Source organism: Zootoca vivipara, chromosome 8, assembly GCF_963506605.1.
Source record: "Zootoca vivipara chromosome 8, rZooViv1.1, whole genome shotgun sequence".
Lineage (NCBI taxonomy): Eukaryota > Metazoa > Chordata > Lepidosauria > Squamata > Lacertidae > Zootoca > Zootoca vivipara.
The window spans coordinates 81,215,428-81,236,905 of record NC_083283.1 but is presented as its reverse complement, the minus strand read 5'-3'; the positions used below and the strand labels follow the sequence as shown (position 1 = coordinate 81,236,905).

Here is a 21,478-nt window from a genome sequence, read left to right as displayed (position 1 = left end):
ACTGGTTTAAGAACAGCTTAGCTTATGAACAACTTGGATTAAGAACGCTGCAAACCCAGAAGTAGGTGTTTTGGTTTGTGAACCTTACCTTGGAAGCAGAGCATGTTGAGTGAGTTCCATTTGTAAATTGAGTCCCCCACTGCTATGGGAAAGCACGCCTTGGTTTAAGAACGCTTTGGTTTTTAGAACTTTCGGAATGGATTAAGTTCGTAAACTAAGCTACCACTGTACACTACAGTGGTACCTCGGTTTATGAACAAAATTGGTTCCCGAAGTCTGTTCATAAACTGAAGCGTTCATAAACTGAAGCGAACTTTCCCATTGAAAGTAATGGAAAGTGGATTAATCCGTTCCAGACAGTCCGCGGAGTACTTAAACTGAAGCGTTCATAAACTGAAGGGAACTTTCCCATTGAAAGTAATGGAAAGTGGATTAATCCGTTCCAGACGGGTCCGCGGAGTACGCAACCTGAAGCGTACTTAACCCGAAGCATGGGTGTAATTGATTCCGGAAGTCTGTTCATAAACTGAAGCGTTCAGAAACTGAAGCGAACTTTCCCATTGAAAGTAATGGAAAGTGAATTAATCCGTTCCAGATGGGTCCGCGGCGTTCGTAAACCGAAAATTCATAAACCGAGGTGTTCATAAACCGAGGTTCCACTGTACTACTACTACTACTACTACTACTAATAATAATAATAATGTAATTTCCTGAACAAGGTGTATTTCTAAATATTAAGATGTAAAGACAATTTTTGTAATTTATTCCCAATAGATTTAGATAACGTTACTTACCTGCAACAATAATGCAAAAAATATCTAATAAACTCATGGGACATTTAAACAGGAGGTTTCTCAATATACAGTGGTGCCTCGCTAGCCGAATTTAATTCATTCCACGGGTCTTTTCTTATAACGAAAAATTTGTCTAGCGAATCCCATAGGAATGCATTGAATTTTTTTGTTTTTTTTTTTTTTGCCCATAGGAACACATTAATTGAATTTCAATGCATTCCTATGGGAAACCGTGATTCGCTAGACGAATTTTTCATAAAACAAATTCGTCTAGCGAGGCAACCTCCGCTCGAAAAATCCTTTCGTTAAGCGGAAATTTCGTTAAGCAGGGCATTTGTTAGGCGAGGCACCACTGTATCCAGAAAATGTCAACCTCTGGGGAAGGGCTGCACCTCAGCAGTAGAGAGCATGCTTTGTACAGAGGAACACCCAGGCTGAGACCTCCATCATCTCCAAGTGGGACAGTCCATTTAGTGAGCTAGATGGATGAATGGTCTGACAGTACAAGGCAGATTCCTCTGTTCTACCTACATTGTATCCTAAATGTTATGACCCACAACAGATTTTTCTGCCCAAGACATCTCAGATCTGTCTTCTGTTATGTGTATGTCTCCCCCCCCCCCAAAAAAAGCCCGGTTTAGATCCCTCTCTTTTAATATCTGGTGGAATGAATCTCTTGTCTGGCAGAAATGACAAGATCCCTTCAGAGAACAATAGGTTTTCCTCTATGTGTGGGGAAAAGCACAGAGACTTTGATGTGCTGTGCTGTGAACACCCAAGTTGGAAAGCCATTGCATGCCCACATTTCAGAATGATAAGTGTCACTTTTTTGTCACACACTTTGCAATAAAATAAAATAAAATAAAATAGGGGTAGAAAGGGGGCAGGTGTCCAGGAAATAATTATTGTTGGCAATCCCTCCTAATTTCACCTAGTGTGTTTTGACCATACACAATTTTGGACTTTTCAGAAATTGCAGGCGGGATCCTTTCCATAAAAATAGTATAACAAATTGAACTAGGTTTGTGGGATGGAAAAAGGAAACAACCATATACTTCAATGCTTCTTCTCATTAACCTCCTACCCAACATAGGAAAAGCGAGTCTCTCACAGAGAAAACTCTCTTGCACAAAAACTCTCCTTGCAATTGAGGCTACTTCCCATTACTGAATTATCCTTTATGTTCACCCTGACTTGAATGGCAGTGGTATACAGTTCAGGGATGACCATTTTCTTGAACATGTATTTTGGAACAAACAGGACCTGTAACAGACAGAAGCATAAAGTCCTCCATACCCTCTTCCAAGACTCGGCCCTAGGGACCCTGTTCTATGGTCCCCCCCCCACTGGGGCTTGTTCTCAAGATTTCTTTGTCCTCCTGCCAAGCTCGTCTCTGGGATGCCACACAGCCACGTGGATGACCCATGACATGTAAAGCAGTCCATTAACTTTAGAAGTACGGTAACCAAAATATAATGGGGTGGGGAGAGAAATACTTTTCAAAACTAGTTAAAAACTGGACAGCTTACAAACAGAGGGAAATGTCTCAGCTACTCTCTAATGGCAGGATTTATTACATAAAAATACACCATAGCTGCCAAGTCTCCCGTTTTCCCTGGGAAATTCCCGTTTTCCCAGCTGTTCCTAGCTGAAAAAAATGATTTTTTTGTTTTTCCCCGGTTTATTCTGGCGCAGCGGCCATTTTGGAACTGGGCGGAGCATGCTCAGAAGCGACTTTTGATGCTGCTCTGCCCAGTTCCAAAATGGCTGCAGTGCGACTTCTGGCGTGGCGGCCATTTTGGAACTGGGCAAAGCAGCATCAAAAGTCACTTCTAAGCATGCTCCGCCCAGTTCCAAAATGGCGGCAGCGCTACTTCCGGTCTGCTATTTCTGGCTCGGTCCCTTATTTCTCTGACAGCAACTTGGCAGGTATGAAATACACATGTAAACTACCTTTCTTGTACTTAACAAATGAGTATTAGTTTCTTTAGAGAAACTAGGCATTTCCACTAAAATAGTGAAATTGGAAAATGGCACGATAATCCGAAGTAATTCTAGATATGTTCATAATCAACAGGAAAGAAATATGATTAAATTAACCAATTATTAGTAGTATCAAGAATTATATCTTCTTCTCCATTTCTCCCAGGCCTCTGAGGTTTGGATGGCCTCCTCTAGGAATTGAGCCTTTAGGGTGGCAAGCCCTTCCCTTCCCTGCCTATAGAGGTTCAACAGGAACAGTCCCTGCCTCCTTTCTGATGTCTTCAGGCAGGTCTTCCTGATATTTTTTTCTTTTAAACAACCAATATTTACTGACATTTTACTGATGCTTTTAATTATGTTTTATAGATATTAATAGACTGATTTTGTTGTATTTTATATGTTATAGGCTGCCTTGTCATATTTTATGAGAGAGCATTACAAATTTTCAAACAAGTCTGAATACTACAAATTTCAACCGAGCCAATTCATACAACATTGTGATTCCCATGAATCACCTTCCTTGTTTGTATAAATGCGTGTAAACTAAGGCATTGTGGGCTCATTGCAAACTTGCAAATTGCAGCTTCACAGTTCTTCTGCAGAACCTGTTGCATTTAACGCTCAATCAATTAAGGCATTTATCTAGACCTTCCCTAAGACACTATTAATTTGAGAAAGCTATACACCTCCATTCACCTGCTCCAGGAAAAAAATTAAGTGAAAATTTAACACAGAGAGATGCAAAATGCACAGCAGAACACTATAGGTATACCAGAGAAACACCTGAAACTAGGGATGATAGCTAGATGCCCAGGAAACTGAGGGGGTGCTACAGAAACCTGCTAAAGGCCAGGAAACTGCCAGAAGGAAGCCAGCTGTGTCAAGACACAAGTTTCCATAATACGGTTCCTCATACAGCTAGTGTTAGACACGCCAGACTGGATTGGAGTCTAGAACTATGAACACAATTGAGTTAACTGATAATTAAAAACAGAAACTAAACATTATGCCTAACACAATTTTCCTCCTGTTCAGGAGATGTCAAGAATAAGCTGAATTACATCCACAGAAAAACTCCTGGCCTCTCTACTCACTATTAAGATTTCTTTGTTGCCCCAAGCATCAATGACGATAGCCTAAAATGAAAGGCAGACGTAGAACAGGAGTGTTGGTGGTGGAGGAGTGGAGAAAATCTCCTGGAAATGTGGACACAGAAGTGGCTCACAGGTGGGACGCTGTTGCATAGTGGGAGGGACAGGAAGAAGGGGGAGGCGGGGTGGGGGTGGGGAGATAGAGGTGGTGCAAACACATCCATGGAGCCAATCCAGCGCTCCCGGTGGTATGTTGCCCACTGCCTTGTCCCTCTCCCTTCCAGCAAGCCACAGCAACCTGCCGGCCAAGAACCTCGCACAGTGTTTCAACCTCACCTGGCGAGCTGCTTCTGAGGACAATTCTGTTTAGAGCAGAAAGAACTATAACTGCCTGCCTGGTCTATCTTATCCTCAAAGCAGGTCTGACTAGCAGCAGTGACAGATACAAAATGCAGAACACCTACTTAAGGTTACCCCAGAATGCCTCAAATAGAAAGGGATTATAACCCAGAGCGAGGGATGGGTGTATTTCAAAATCTTGCATCATGTGTATCTTGATAACGGCCAGTTGATGGATTACAAATTATCTCCAACCTAAACCCTTTTAATGATAATGTAGTTATTTTCATATAAATCAATACAGCCAATACATTTAGCGATTTCCCAAAGCCCGGTTCCACCATTACTCTGTAGAAATCATTAAAAGACGCAAATTCCCAATATTCCTGTTAATTAGAAGATTAAAAGTCTGGCCTAACGGACAGCGTGTTAGTTTGGGGTTTGTTTGTTGTTTTGCAAAGTTTGCACACTAAAAGCCAAGCTACAAGCACACAGCTGGAATAGGGACAGAGGAAAGTTTTTAATTGATTTCTATCAAGGGGAAATGATCATAAGCAGAAAAGTAGCACATAGAAAATACCTTAAGATCTCGCCTTTCCAGGTGTAAAAGCTCAGAGCCTCGGATGTCATGGCTGATGAAGATTTCTTTGTACTCTCCCAAACTGAGCAGATCCAGCCAAGCAGCAACTTCATCTGTGCCCCATTTTTGAACTACCAAAGTTAAGAGCAAAACCCCCTTAATTTCTACATGCTCAAGTGCATCACAAGCAAAGGTTAGGCCACAGAGGGTGAAAAACAGACTAGAATACTGCAGTGATAGCAAAAAGTCAAATATAGTCTTGAAAAAAAACTGGCAGCTTCGTTTTTCCATGCAGTTAAAGAAAACCTGTGAATGTATGTTAAATTAAATAAAAAAAGAGGACAAGGCATTCTGCATTACAGCCATGCTTTCAGCTTCAGCATCAAAGCTATCAGGCTTCCTGAACAGCAACTAATTAACTTGTAACCATATTAGAAGATGTACTACAAGGTCTGTGCATGTTCTGCTGCACACAAATGATGATTTATTGGTTTCCATGTTAGCAGGGGGGGAAATCAGTACTCATTGAAACATAAACAACTACAGCTCTTAATTCAGAAAATTATCTATTAGCCATACCAGGCAAAATAGCACATTTAAAAGTTCTGTCAACATCGTTCTCCAAGGTTAGTTGCCCACATTAAACTGAGAAAGCAATTTAATAAAGAAGAATGAGTGTATATTTCAATTTTCATGTGTTTACGCAGTGCTATTTCGTTTCGGAAGCTAGATGTGACACACGATGCCTCTGAAGTGTAAGCAACAGCCAACCAATAATTTCAACGAAGCCTCTTACATTTATTAAGAATTCTGTGCTCGCTATTCTTTTTTTTTTTTAGCATTTTCAAAAATGTTCTCTGCTAAAAGACCCTACCCTGAGATCTCTATAATAAATAGTGAAGTAGTAACCTGTACACATTCTGTAACAATGGGAGAAGGGGACTGAAAAGTTTATTTAAACTCCAAAAAAAGAAAAAAGAAAAAGAAACCACTGGGCCAGGATTCTGAAGCACACTGCTTTCTGGCATACAGAGGAGGATCAGTACAAGAGGACAAGGGATGCTTGCTGGCCATTGCTGAAATGAGGATGAATCCCAAGGACTTCCTGGGACACCGTTTGAAAACTAATACAGTCATACCTAGGAAGTCGAAGGGAATCCGTTTTGGAAGTCTGTTTGACTTCCAAAACATTCAGAAACCAAATTGCAGCTTCTGATTGGCTGCAGGAAGCTCCTGCAACCAACCGGAAGCCCCGCCGGACGTTCAAGTTCCAAAGGAACGTTCGCAAACCGGAACAGTCACTTCCGGGTTTGCGGCATTTGGGAGCCAAAACGTCCCAGTTCCAGGGCATTCAACCACCAAGGTATGGCTATATTAGATTTTAAGGGTTAGCTAATCCCAGGACAGTCAAACCAGTGAGAGGTATTTTACATCCTCTAACAGTGAAGCAGACCACAGGTCATTTATCCAAGGACAAGGGTCAAGGTTCCCTTCAGCTCAAAGCTGAGTTAGATAATAACGATTCATCATCTGAGCATGTAATGAAAGATTTGAACCACAACTCCCCCATAGCCACATTATTATTACAGTATTATTATTATTTTATAAAGCATACCAAGCTGAGGGCTAGTCTTTTGTCTCTGAACCTTTTCCTTTTTAAACTTTGGCACTATGCGGAATACTGTGCTTCTGTTGTTTCTTTTAGCATATTCCAAAGGAGGATCCTAAAAACAAAAGAGATGGGAAAACAATGTTGAGAAGCAAAACTTAATAATTCAGAAGGGGGGGGGGAGAGAGAGAATGGCAATTTCAAGGACAGAACTTGCATTTGAAAAATGGGAAGACAGAATATTTGTAGGTATTTCACTCCTTCTGGAAGGTACCCCAGACAGTAATCAGTAATTCTTATTCAGTGACTTTTGGGGGGCGGGGGTATGCAGGTGTGTCTAATCGAAAAGGGGGTGAAAGTCACAAGAACAGTCCAAAAATCACAGCCCTTATTATAAAACAGCTTCATTTCTCCACCATGATGTCAGCACATAGCCAAATCTGACCAGCCAGGCAGCAGTTTTAATGTCCAGTACATGTTGTCTGTCTGCACGAGAAAAAGGAAAAAAATGCAGAAGATCCCCCTTCCTAACCCAAATGGAGCAGCTGAATTGGGCTTGAAAACATACTTAAGGTAGGATGGGGCAGGGGAGAGAGAGCTGGAAGAAGGAAAAATATTTTCAAGGTTTCCCATTTGTGGCTACTTTATTGTAGGTTTAAGCAATAACAATAATGATAAAGATTTCATTATTTGTACCCCGCCCATCTGGGTTTCCCCAGCCACTCTGTGCGGCTCCCAACAAAACATTTAAAACACAATAAAACCTCCAACATTAAAAGCATCCCTAAACAGGGCTGCCTTTAGATGCCTTCTAAAAGTTGTGTAGTTCTTTATCTCCTTGACATCTAATGGGAGGGCTTTCCACAGGGCAAGCGCCACCGCCAAGAAGGCCCTCTGCCTGGTTCCCTGTAACCTCAGTGTCCGGACTGAACGGGCAAATATTCTGAGCTGAGGCCATTTAGGGCTTTAAAGGTCAGCACCAACACTTTAAATTGTGCTCAGAAATGCACTGGGAGCAAATGTAGATCCTGTACAGTGGTACCTCTAGATACGCACACCTCTGGTTGCGTATCTTTCAGGATGCGAACACGGCAAACCCAGAAGTATTTTTCCGGGTTTTGCCGTGCGCACATGCGCCAAAGCACTCTACGGACCGCGTGCATGCACAGAAGCTCTAAACCACGCCATACGCAGAAGCGCCACCTCCGGTAGCGAATTCCTCTGGGTGTGGCCAGAACTCCGGAACGGATCCCGTTCGCAACCCGAGGTACCACTGTACTTTGCAAAAAACAAACAAACAAAAAAGCAACAGCAAAGACGGATATACAGTAATGCACAAAGGAGTTTTGGGATGCCAACATGATTCAATTTACTGATTTAATAAAATGAAAGCAGGCTTGCAAGTGTGAATTTCACCCACCTCATCGTCATTTAATTGTAGAACATAAAAGAGCCAGGGAATCTCAGCCAGCTTCCTTAATTCAGTCTCTAAATTGTGCACAGCTGTTGAGAGCAGTTCTTCATGAGGGGATTCTAACTGCTGCAGAAACAAATCACAAAACGTTAGCGGGCCTGTGTCCTTTAAAGGGGAGCATCTAATTTCCCAACTTTTACAATTAAATAGATGTGTCATATGTACTGCCATTTTTCTTTTTTAAAATTGCAATTGGATGCCAATTTGAATAACATGGAGAATGAACCTTTCAAAATTGCACTGATTTCCCATTTCTTATTATTCCCAACCAATGCTGGGCGCATGTGCTGTAAACTACTGATTACATGTGTTGTCGGGAGCAACTACAGCCACAACAAAGATGAAGAAATAAGGCGTTGAGATAACACAAATACAGTCATACAGTCATACCTCGGTTTAAGTATGCCTTGGTTTGAGTATTTTCAGTTTAAGTACTCCGTGGACCCGTCTGGAAGGGATTAATCCACTTTCCATTACTTTCAGTGGGAAAGTTCGCTTCAGATTAAGTATGCTTCAGGTTAAGTACGTACTTCCGGAACCAATTACACTCATACCTTGGGTTAAGTACGCTTCAGTTTAAGTACTCCACAGACCCGTCTGGAACGGATTAATCCACTTTCCATTACTTTCAATGGGAAAGTTCACTTCAGGTTAAGTACACTTCAGGTTAAGTACGGACTTCCAGAACCAATTGAGTACTTAACCTGAGGTACCACTGTAATATACTGATGTTCTGCTCCAAAAGTGCCCAGTCCTCCAAGTTTTATTCATTCATTCATTCATTCATTTATTTGAGCTATTAATACACCACTCAATCACAGGAATTTCTAAGCAATGTACATAAAACTTTCAAAAAGCATGCAATGGCTAAAATCAATTAGAATTAATAATACAAACAAAGAGGTCCCTTAAAATTCCTGCTAAAATAGAAAAGTCTCTGTCCAGTGCCTGAATTTGAACAGGGAGGAAAAATTCACTTACTAAGGGAGCTCTGCCTACTAGCAAGGATTTGGTTTCATCATGCAGAGCCTTCATGTTGACAGCGACTTCCAGGGCAGTGTTTCTGGTAAGGCTCTGTAGGAAGAAAACCAAGGAGCACATTTACTCGTAAACAGTTTATAATAGTTGGAAAAATCAAATAAACGCAGCTGGCTTTTCCTTTCCAAATCGTAACAGGGTCCTTAACTCTTTTGACCACGTTTGTTGAAAGGCTGTATTGTAATACAGTGGTACCTCTGCTTACGAACTTAATTCGCTTTGGAGGTCCGTTCTTAACCTGAAACCGTTCTTAACCTGAGGCACCACTTTAGCTAATGGGGCCTCCCACTGCTGCCATGCAATTTCTGTTCTTATCCTGAGGTAAAGTTCTTAACCCGAGGTACTACTTCCGGGTTACCGGAGTCTGTAACCCGAAGTGTTTGTAACCCGAGGTTTTTGTAACCTGAGGTGTTTGTAACCCGGGGTACCACTGTAATGTAAATAAATAGGAATTTGTCAGTGGCTAAATGCTTTATTAAGGGTCAGGAAGGAAATCTCCTCCAGGACTGGGGAGGTTTATGCGGTGCCTGTTTTGGGATCACCTGCTGGCGTCATATTGTGCTACTTGCTCTGCAAGCATCTTTGTTCTTTGCTTGTGGCACTGAGAAAGAAAGATCACGGGGAACCTTTCTCCCACCTTCTCAGCTGCCTGACACAGTCCTAAGGTCAACGGCCTCAGTAGTAGTAGTAGTACTGGTAGTAGTAGTAGTAGTAGTAGTAATAATAATTTATTTATAGCCCGCCCATCTGGCTGGGTTTCCCCAGCCACTCTGGGCAGCTTCCAACAGAACATTAAAATACAATAATCTATTAAACATTAAAAGCTTCCCTAAACAGGGCTGTCTTCTAAGAGTTGTTTTTCTCTTTGACATCTGGTGAGAATTTAATCCATTCTCAATGTCCAAAAATGATACCGGTAAGTAACAGGATCATTCCTTCACAGCTGGAATTCTAATCAAACTTGAGGTGCAGCGTGCAGATAGAGATCATCTAAAACATTCTTAATAGCAAAGCTTCATTTTAGATTGATCAGCCATCATAAAGATGCATTTGGTTTAAAACAGGCATCCTCAACCTGCAGCCCTCCAGATGTTTTGGCCTACAACTCCCATGATCCCTAGCTAACAGGACCAGTGGTCAGGGATGATGGGAATTGTAGTCCAAAACATCTGGAGGGCCGAAGTTTTGGGATGCCTGGCCTAGATGCCTTCAAGACTGAGGAAGACCAGGAAACTGTGAGGTCACGTCAGCCACGGCCACAGCCGTATTGGTGTAGTTTCCCCCCCCCCCCCGATTAATTAATGGGGGGGGGGAAAGCAGGTGTAGCTTTTCCCCCCATTAAAAAAAAACCTGAATGGCTTGCAAGGATGCGGCCAACCATGTGCTCCCTTGACCATTGCTCTCTCGAGGCTTATTAAATCTTGCCAGCGGAGGGATGCAGGATCTGATATGTCTACAGTGTGATCAATACACATCAATCAGCAGGACGGAATGGCCCAAGCTATCCTGAAAGAGGTGGCGATTCAATGATTCTGGAAAAAGCCTAAAGGACGCCCACTGGTTCATGGAATCTATTGCCCAGTTGCAAATACCCCCATTTTGGAGAAAGGTTGTGCAAAATTTGCAGGTATTCTTGGATGAAAGAGGCTACCTTCACCCATTCCAGTCAAGGCTCAGAGCTGCTTGTGGGACTGAATCTTCCTTGGTCACCCTGATGGGTGGCCCTTATTACAGAAGAATGGGGACGTGTGATGCCGTCTTTGCAAGAGAGGTTAAAAATAACGCAGAAGGTTTCCCTCGGCTATTTCCAAAGCAAGTGGTTGGTCCTCTGCGTGGAGAAGACGGAGAAATGCTCTTGGGTGTCCGAGAGAAGGGGGAACTGCTCAACCCCTAGTTTGCCTCTGTCTTCACCCAAAAGAAAAACGATGTCTAAACTGGTGATGACATAATAAGAGGTTGGATGTCCATCTGTCATGGATGCTTTAACTGAGATTCCTGCATTGCAGGGGGTTGGACTAGGTGACCCTTGGGTATCTTCCAACTCTGCAGTTCTATGACCCTGTTATTCTTACTTGATTTGTTGGTAGCTTTCAATACATAGTATCCTCATGAACAGACTCTGGGCAATGGGCACTGGGGACGTGGTTTTGCACCAGTTTCTATCCTATCTCCAGGCTTGGTTTCAGAGAATAGCACTGGGTGATGATTTCTCAGCTGCCTCGCAGGGTCCCATCCTGCCCCCATTGCCATTTAACATGTACATGAGATGGTCATTAGGAGATTTGGGACAAGTATGTTGAGGAGAGGGAAGTCTGCAGGTCCGTAGTGCACCATGTTGTAACTGGGCCTTAGGGGTGATGGCACCTAACTTTGGGAACTCCCTTCTGCTATGTATCAGACAAGTGCCATCTTGCATTTGAGGCAATTGCTCAAGACTTTCCATCACAAGCCTTCTAAGTGGAGCTGTTGCTATGGGATTTGAAATGGATTATATATATATGTGGGACTCAGGTGGCGCTGTGGTTAAACCACTGAGCCTAGGGCTTGCTGATCAGAAGGTCGGTGGTTCGAATCCCTGCGACAGGGTGAGCTCCTGTTGCTTGGTCCCAGCTCCTGCCAACCTAGCAGTTCGAAAGCACGTCAAAATGCAAGTAGATAAATAGGAACCGCTACAGCGGGAAGGTAAACGGCATTTCCATGTGCTGCTCTGGTTTGCCAGAAGCGGCTTTGTCATGCTGGCCACATGACCTGGAAGCTATACGCCGGCTCCCTCGGCCAATAATGCGAGATGAGCGCGCAACCCCAGAGTCGGTCACGACTGGACCTAATGGTCAGGGGTCCCTTTACCTTTACCTTTATATATATATGTGCACCTTGTTCTGTACGTAATCATTGTTTTAATTGTTTTCGTAATGGTTGATTTTCATTGTAAAACTGTTTTTATATAGGGAAGTGTTTCATATATGTCTTGACTGTGTCGTAAATAACTTCAAAATACCTCATAGGAAGCAAATGACAAATGAAATGAATAACAAAACAATCATATTCAACCAGCACCAGAGATTTCCTTTACCTCCGAAAAACTTGGGCTGGCCTTGTTTAACGCATGAGAGCATGCATTTACTGCGTGAGCCAGTTCTTGTTCCAACAAGCTGTGTATCTTTGCAGCTTCACAGATTCTGCAACAAATGTTGTGGGTGGAAAAAGAGAAAGGAAATGAGAAAAGCATTCTCTGTCGATAAACAGCTGCCCAAACACGAAGAAAAGAGATACAGGTCATTCGCAACTAGGGCAGAGGTTTTGTTCCAGGGAAGCCACGTAGGCACAAAAACATGACAGAGGGACCGGGGGGTAAGCAAAATTTTCAGAATCAATCCACTGACATGCTATTTCAGCTCAATATTTGGTCTAAGTTACGGCATATAAGATGCCATAACTCTTGTCAAGTTTAAGGCCTCATGAAGAAAGCAAGGCGAGGAGGGTACCTGCTAATCAGTTCCTCTGCGGCCTGAGAAGATGACTGGATCTGCAAAGTCTCCTCTTCAGTGGCCAGTTCCACAGCCTGTTGAGGGTACAAAGGGGATCTCAGGATCGGTTTGCAGGAATCACACTTCTGTTTGTCTTCCCAGGATTTCAGCGTACTCTCAAAGGCCTATTCAGAATTGAGGAAGTTGTTTGACATGAATACAAATACTTCCATGTAGGATCGTTACGCACAATAATTCATACCATACTTTAAAAGACGTCACTCTATTAATTTTTACAATGAAAACTAATACCAAAAATAAGCTTAATATTTGTGTCTGCATTGGGGGGTGGGGGGAATCATACAATCCCTGGTGAAAAAACAAAACACAAACACAAAACACTGTATAGTAAATACTGTATGTGTGTGTGCGCGCATGTGTGAATGTGCACACACACACACGTGTGAATGTACATGTGTGGCTGGCTGCATGTTTACTTTTTCCCCATTAAAAAGATTAAGGTATTTGAAGCACATACTTACACTAACCTTATTTTTGCATGTTACTTATGTTTCTTAAGGCACAGAAAAATCAGTTTCCTCACAAAGGGATTTATACAGAAGACAGTAGGTGGTATTCAATGAGACCCCCGGGTATAGGGCGGTATATAAATTCTAATAATAATAATAATAGTCCTACTCAGCATAGACCCATTGAAGGTACCAGACATGACTAACAGGTTTATTCCTTTCAGTGGGTTTACCCTAGGTGGGACTTGAGGGCAACCCATTAGATATTAGACAAAATATCACCTACCCTGTCTCGGGTTAGCATCTGTGCTCTATTTTTATGCACAATTTTAATAATTCCTGGAGGTTGGATCCATGCCTCTCCATCCACCTGCACAGGGACTCCTTCGTCTCCAAGTATGGTGATCTTTACCGACCGGCACTAGAAAAGAGTAAGTGGATTTTAATGAAGGGTGATTTCATGAAAATGTCAACCTGCAGACTCACTTTTTTCACTTTCATATACCGTATAACTAGCATGTTCTTTTTAATTAAAAAAACATTTTTATTAATTTTCCAATAAAAACAGCCAATCAACATACAGTGGTACCTCGACTTACGAAGACGATCCGTTCCGCGGCTGTCTTCGTAAGTCGAAGCCTTCAGTTGTTGAAGCAGCGCTTCTGCGCATGCGCGAAGTGTGATTTTGCGCTTCTGCGCAGAACGCACGTGCGGGGTGCCTGCGGCGAAAAGACTACCGGGGTTATCGACTTTGGAAGTCGAAACCTTCGGAAGTCGAATCGTTTGGATGTCGAGGTACCACTGTATAATCATAATCATATTCCAATTAAAAACAACCAACTAAAACAAAAAAGACCAAATTGTATTCCCAATTATTAATTATTAATTATTCTTCTTTTTTCGGACTCCCCATAGTCTGGACCTCTTGAAGAACCTTCCACATCTCGTTCCTGCCTCCTTCTTGTTGTTCTCCTTTTTCCACATTCGGGTCTTCACACTCAAAGTTCCCCTGGCTATGCGACTCTCAATCATGTCCAAAGTCATATATCCTTGCATCCATCGAGTAGTACAGCTTTGTTTTAAAATATGTGAGTTTTATGTATGATGTCTGTATGATGCCTGAGTCCCTTCTAATTCCTGGGGTCCTAGTTCCAGGGAGGTCTAAAATCTAATGGAGGATTCCTTAGCTTTATTAGACAGGCAAGTTTCTTTGTGAGAGAATGGCCATAGTTGCCACCAAAGGACCACAAAAGAAGTGGTGGTGGTCTCTTCATCTGTCTGGTAATTAGAAGGACAAGAGCCGTCTAAGTTGTGTGAGAGAGCTGGAAGCAGGCAGAAGCCAGAGAGGGAGAGCCATGCTTGATTTCTGTAGGAATCCAAGGCTGTGACCATGACAGAAGCGAGACCTTTTGGGGAGTTTATGCTGTGAGCGCTGGTTGTGTATATGTGTAAATAAACCATTTATCATAAATACACCATCTCTCTCCTTCCGAGGACACCAAACCCTGGGTAAGCTCCTGGAACCCCCAGAATATCAAAGCACTCTGAGATTGTGAAAGATGTTTTCCAAAAAGAAGTGTGGTTATTAACAGCTGCGGCTCCTGTGCATCCAGGTACAACTCGTGGGCCAAAAAGCTACTGCATTTTGGCATTTATGATGGTTAGCACGCTTAAAATGAAAAGTCAACGCTTGATTTGTGTGCACTTGAACACGTTTACGGGCTACGCTTGTTTTCTCCCGGTAGATACACATACCTGGGCTATCCTGTGGTGCTGTAGCTTGATAACACGAGAAACAGCCATCTGCATGCTGCCAAATACTGCAACAACCTCCAAAATCTTATCATCAAATGACGGTGCCCCAAATATCTGGTGGACAGAAAGGAAACACAAGTCTGGGCTTACACTTTCAATGGAAGCCTACCAGCTTATGTCTGCTCTTTTGTCTGTCATGCTCTGTAACTCATCAAAGAGGACACCGGAATGGGTGCAATTGAGAAATCACACCACACACTCCAGCATATAAATCAGTATCCCTCAAACCTCAATGAAGACGTTAAGCATTTGGGACACAATTCAGGTGCACTCTGTTGGGGGCAACCCCACCCCCACTTTACAGGGGGGGGCACTTTACAGCCATTGCCCCCTGCCATTCCAGGGGGTTGGACTAGATGGCCATCGTGGTCCCTCCCAACCCTACACAGTTCCATGATTCCTGACCATCAACAGTTGGGGCAGCCCCTTCGCCCAGTTTTCCTGTGGCTGAAAGAACCCTACTGTTATATATTTTGTAACTTTTTAAATTTTAAAACAGTAAAAGTTCTAACAGCGTTTATATTAGGCACTTAGGGGCTGCCACGCTCCTGTTCGCCAACCCGGCCTACCCACCAATCCCTTTCCCCACATCTGGCCAAGCCCTCCTCCCTTTACACCTGACCAAGCCTTCCTGCTTTCTTTACACCTTGCCTGTCCCCTCGCCTATCTCCCCCACAGCTTCCCCAAGCCACACCCTTTTTAAAAATGCGGTGGGGGCACTTCACCATCATTCAGCTGCTCACCTGGGCTGCTTCCCCACTTGCTTCCCCACTTGCCTGCCTGCCAGGCCCATAAGGAGCTTCTTTGGGTGTGAGGCAGGAGACTTGTCCATCAGTTGCCCCACATTGCCGACACTGACCCTTAATCTGATCTGATGCCATAGGAGCCAACTCCTCGGGGGGGCCCCCCACACACACCATGTCATGTAATTGATTATGTGGGGAGGGGCTTACCTGCCCCCCCTCCATAGTTTATTCAAGTTGCCCCCCCGTCTGATGCTACACGGTTGTACGCAGCAACGCAAGTCCAGACTGGAATATTGAAGACTTGCTGTTCATACGGACAATCATGGGTGTTTTGCCCATTAAGTCTCCAAGTCAGCTGAGAGACATGGGGCGTTCTCGGCGTGCCAAGGCCAGCAGACCCCTGTCAGAGCCCCCCTAGCCAACTTTGACCTCCGAGGCCCAGGGCAAGCGTACCCAGCTGCCTTCTCTCTGAACTAGGGTTGCCAGACTCAATAGAGGACAGGACTTCTGTGCCTTTAATTGCCCTGCTCTCTCTTGAGTCTGGAAACCTTAAGGAGAAACCAGCAGACCCTTTACTTGGAAATTAAACAACCCTACTCTGAACGGGTCTGTTCCCTGTCATTTTGTCATCACGCTGGGGTTGATGAACTGCAGCATGACGAAAGCCTTACTATTTTATGCACATACCCTGTATGAAGAAATAACAAATATGTAGGAATTTTAAAGGGACCCAGGTGGCACTGTGGTTAAACCACTGAGCCTAGGGCTTGCTGATCAGAAGGTCGGTGGTTCAAATCCCTGTGACGGGGTGAGCTCCCGTTGCTTGGTCCCAGCTCCTGCCAACCTAGCAGTTCGAAAGCACGTCAAAATGCAAGTAGATAAATAGGAACCACTACAGCGGGAAGGTAAACGGCGTTTCCATGTGCTGCTCTGGTTCGCCAGAAGCGGCTTTGTCATGCTGGCCACATGACCTGGAAGCTGTATGCCGGCTCCCTCGGCCAATAATGCGAGATGAGCGCGCAACCCCAGAGTCGGTCACGACTGGACCTAATGGTCAGGGGTCCCTTTACCTTTACCTTTTTAGGCATTTTAAAAGCAAAAGATTTCAAACCTGAACATACTCTCTGTCAGGGGACCTTCCTACAGGGAATTTCCCCCCACCATCCTGTTGACCGGCTCTTCGCCCAGTGAGAGCAGCAGCAGTGGGTCAGCTGGGGGGAATGAGGAAGTTAGTGGTATGGAGGAGGAGGCAAGGCTCAGTGATGTTGGAGAGCCTTTGCGCCGCCTTGACCAAGAGGTGGAGGGGAACAGGCAGCCCCTTCTGGTGCCCGAATTGAGGCGCGCCACTAAACGTAAGGTCGGGAGGGGGCATTTCGGGGTGCCCAAGCTCTTATGTTGGTCATGCAACAGGAAGCGTCCACTCCCAGATTCTGTGAGTGACTAGGACAGGGGTCCCCAAACTACGGCCCCCGGGCCGGATGCGGCCCAATCGGCCTTCCAATCCGGCCCGCGACGACCCCCGCCGCCCGCTGCCGCCGCCCGCTCTCACGGCGCGCGGCGCAGCGACAATCTAAAAAATCGGCAAAAAATCACCGAAAATCCTTTGTGCGCATGCGTACAGGCCTCTCCCGACCCGGAAGAGGTCATTTCTGGTGCACTTCCGGGTCGGGGGAGGCCCATACGCATGCGCACAAGCGATTTTCGGCAATTTTTTTCCCGCCCGTGTGCGTGTGCGCATGCGCACGGGCGCGCACTCCCCCGCCCTCCGGCCCGCTGCGCGCGCACTCCCCTGCCGTCCGGCCCACCGCGCGGGCGGCGCGGCGGGCACCGGCCCGCCGCTCGGTAAGTCTGGGGACCCCTGGACTAGGAGGTCATGTTTTCTGCTATCTCTGCACTGTAAATACTATGCACAATAAAACCTTGTGCATAGTATTTGTGCAAGTACGGACTTGGGCGTCCTTACTCAAGAGTAGCCGCAACCACACCCTTACACTGTCAATAAAACCAGCAGAAATTCTGCTTCACAGGACATTGGCGGCAAAAACACTTGTAGAAACAACCCCCCTCACCCTGCTTACATCATCCTCCTTGGTTCCGCCCCAGAAATTAGTCCCACCAGCGTAGCTTGGGATATTCAAAACAGCTATGCCTTGAAGACTCGGGAGGGGGATGTATTGCCCATCACACTGCAATGCAAAAAAAACAACAACAACTGTATAAATGATCACTGAAATAATTTGCTATATCCTTTAATCACATATTGGACCTAAAGGTCATTTAGTTTACGTAGCACAGATTTTCTATACCAGGCATCCCCAAACTTCGGCCCTCCAGATGTTTTGGACTACAATTCCCATCTTCCCCGACCACTGGTCCTGTTAGCTAGGGATCATGGGAGTTGTAGGCCAAAACATCTGGAGGGACGCAGTTTGGGGGTGCCTGTTCTATACCCATTAAACCGTTTAGTGGGGCAGCGGATGCACTTTGGAACTCCCCGCCTGTTGAAATCATGCAGGCCCCCTCCCTGTATTGTTTTGGGTGCCTGGGTAGGCAAGGATACCTATACACTTAGAAACGCTGGTGTGAATTTTAATCTGTTTTAGTATTTTAACTTCTTGTATGTTCTGGTGTATTGTGAATTTTCCCTGAATTTACGATTTAATCTTTTTTTAAAAAAATTGCTTTGAGTGCTTTTTTTTTACAATCAAAAGGTGTAATTTTTTAATGAAATGGATAAATAAATAAAACAAGTATGAAGGGACTGGCCTGTTGCGATTGGGGAAGGGGAGGGAATGTTCTATTCCTGCAGCCCGCCTCTGACAGGGATGCAGTTAGGGATATATAAATATTACCTCAAGCTGAACTTTTTGTTCTAAGTTCTTGTAGGTACGTTGCAGTAATTCTTTAGTACCAAGTACACCATACCACATCATGTTCTTTGTCCTGCTTCTAAAAGAAAAAATGGTCATGCCGAGGCGTATAGTTCACACACTAACCACTGTTAAGATGCAATTATTTTTTTTAAAAAAAAGATATTATACATGTTTGCAGAAAATATTTCTATTTAAAATCTGGGTTCTGACTCAATTACCTGCATTTTTCAGGGTGTTCTTCTCGTTTATTATTAAATTCTAATGAAATCTTTGCATCTAATCCAATGCCAAAGTAATTGTTCATGACACACTTCTCTGAATATCCTTCCCTGTAGACAAATGTGCAAATGTATTATAACCTTACCATAGCGAAGGTCGATTGCAACAACTGTATGTGCAAGTATACAATGACACATTTATAGTTTTTCAACTGATTCTACACTAATTACCCACATTTCTCTCTCGCTCTCGCTCTCCCCACCCCCTCACACACACACACACACCATGAGACAGCAACAAAATTGTGTTACATAAATATTTGGCCATTCCTCCTTCTTCATCTTTCGAGAAGAATACCTTGGGTTTCTGCCACTGGAAAATACATCTTCTTGCATAAGGTGGGGGACCTGATTGTCCCCCTGCCCCCTGCAATCCCCCATGACGGCAGAGGTGCTGCAGAGTTGGGCCAGCCCACCATGAAGGTGTTTTGATTTACACAACTGCTCACGGAACAGATGCGAAGATTCTCGTTTTTTGTCCCTCCATGGCCAACCCCTTCCATTCCTTTCTTGAGGGGAAAGGAGAAAAACAAGAGCGTGAATGGCTGCACAACTTGAGGAGACCTACTGCTCTTGTTAATCCTGTCTCCCCCCTTGCTCTTAAAACTGTTTTCGGAGTAAGGTGTGTGAAGGAGGAACAAGGGAAAGTTCTAACTCAAGGGATGTAGCACATCGCTTATCAGGTCTTCCTAGGACAATGTGAAGATAGAACAGCTGACTGCCTACTGACCTCATTTGGGAACCACAATTGTGTAGGTCTGGTGTTTTTATTTTTAAGAAACCATTTTTCACTTAAGAGTTTTGGACTTTTGAATCCATTAAAACCACTCAAACTTTCCTTTGTCTGCTGCAAGACTTTCCGGATATTAATTTGGTATAGAGAAAGAAATAAGATTGCCAAGGAAATGTGAAACAGAAAACTATAAGGATTAAGCAAAACATATTTTTCTTCTTACAGTGATTCTGGATCAGGATCAATGAACGGTGTAGCACCAAACGGATCAATGTTGGCTAGTAACATTTTGCTGATAATAGAACTCCCTGCAATAGAGGCTGCCAGGCCTGCTCTTAGACCTGATGGGAAAAGGAGAAAATGCATACTACAATCACTCAATACTGTAGTTTTATCCTAGCTTTTAGAAAACATTTTGGGGTGGGGAGGAGAAGTGGGTATCTAAAACATTACCCTGAAAAGCATTTCACCAATTCTAAAAGTGAAAATATTTCATATGAGGTTGTGTTAGTTTTGAATGCTTTTCAGGGTGTCCATTTTTCTACTGGAAACACTGAAAGTAATAGGACCTGGGGAGAAATGGGACCCGTGCAGGATGGGGAGCAGCAAAACTATACCAACCCCCGCTATTTTTCCACCCCCAACCACTCTGGGCCATCATTTCACCGTTTCCTTTCTGTTATACAGAAATATCAAAGAATCAAACCAGTCAGAACAAAGTGATTTGAGAGAGTGTCAGGACTCTGATAAACAAGGAATATAATTACAGGTAGGTAGCCGTGTTGGTCTGAGTCGAAGCAAAATAAAAAAAATTCCTTCAGTAGCACCTTAAAGACCAACTAAGTTTTTATTTTGGTATGAGCTTTCGTGTGCATGCACACTTCTTCAGATACCTGAAGGTATCTGATATTCTGATATCTGAAGGTATCTGATATTCTTCAGGTATCTGAAGAAGTGTGCATGCACACGAAAGCTCATACCAAAATAAAAACTTAGTTGGTCTTTAAGGTGCTACTGAAGGAATATAATGTGAAAGAATGGAAAATCTGAATTGAGAACTATAACCCAGAGGGAGCAAAAAATAAAATAAAAAAGTCAGCTTGAAGCCAATCAGTGAGATAATTAAAACTGTTTGTCTATGTCTCATCAAGATAAAATTTAGACACTGAAAGCTTACGATAGAGAAAAACAATACAAAAACAACAATAGAGCAAAATGCATTGCTGCATTCAATTTTACTGTTTTTAAAAAACAAAAATATTAGATGCAAGAGTGCCTGGCTGTAATCTGAACCACACCATAGAATATTTAAATTAGCCTATACTATGGCCTATAGCACCTGAGGTGCCAACCCAGGGATACCTGTTCGTAATTACCATCAAAATCCTCCCTCATGGTTTTGATTTATGGACTACTTAAAATGAGGCTGCATTTTAAATTTTAATATGGTATTTTTATCTGTATTTTAATTCATTGTTTTCTTTTCTTTTATGTCTTATTGTAATTTTATTGGTGTTAGCCGCCCTGAGCCCGGTTTTGACTGGGGAGGGCGGGGTATAAATAAAAAGTTGTTATTATTATTATTATTATTATTATTATTATTATTATTATTATTATTAAAATCAAACCCTCAAGTCCTTTGCTGTGCACAGAACTCTCACGGATTCCAGTTAGACTAAAGTACACTTCACATTACTGGGATTGTGTGATACGTCAACACCTGCTATTGGATGAAATTTTGGCTTTGTACACAGAACTCATCCTCAGTGGGAAATATCAGGATATTTACATTTCCAAGCATCAGGCTTGTGTGCTATCCCTCCTCACTCCTCGCATGCAGCAGAGGAGAAAATCATTCTCTTCCAGCTGTAAACCAACCTGGGTTCCTTGTTACGTTCAAACTCAGGGAACTCTGGCTGGTTTAAATTATAGTTACTGAACAATCCGGAATCATTAATCATGCCTTGGTCCTGGTTTGTTTAAGCTGACTATAGTTTAATCTAATGTTTGAGCTGACTATAGTTTAATCTATCCTGTTTCCTTTAATTTGGACAAAATAGGGTACTCTGATTAATTACTAACCAAAATAACTATTCTGATCTCTTTCTCTGGTGCCGGAAAAGTGAGA

At 43.4% G+C, this 21,478-nt stretch overlaps 1 protein-coding gene across 4 annotated transcripts in view; it reads right to left on the bottom strand.

Annotated features, from left to right (window-relative positions):
* Positions 1–21,478, bottom strand: part of DGKH (diacylglycerol kinase eta) — an 87,607-nt gene that overhangs the window by 2,145 nt on the left and 63,984 nt on the right. For 3 of the 4 annotated variants that reach the window (XM_060278066.1, XM_060278067.1, XM_060278068.1), the window contains 12 exons: positions 19,574–19,691; positions 18,558–18,668; positions 18,319–18,415; positions 17,545–17,652; positions 14,661–14,774; positions 13,192–13,326; positions 12,394–12,560; positions 11,982–12,087; positions 8,852–8,944; positions 7,817–7,936; positions 6,403–6,511; positions 4,788–4,918 (listed from right to left, as the gene is read on the bottom strand). In XM_060278066.1, the coding sequence (XP_060134049.1) occupies positions 4,788–4,918; positions 6,403–6,511; positions 7,817–7,936; positions 8,852–8,944; positions 11,982–12,087; positions 12,394–12,560; positions 13,192–13,326; positions 14,661–14,774; positions 17,545–17,652; positions 18,319–18,415; positions 18,558–18,668; positions 19,574–19,691 (1,409 nt within the window). The remainder of the gene's footprint in view (positions 1–4,787; positions 4,919–6,402; positions 6,512–7,816; positions 7,937–8,851; positions 8,945–11,981; positions 12,088–12,393; positions 12,561–13,191; positions 13,327–14,660; positions 14,775–17,544; positions 17,653–18,318; positions 18,416–18,557; positions 18,669–19,573; positions 19,692–21,478) is intronic. The other variant, XM_060278069.1, reaches the window with a different exon arrangement.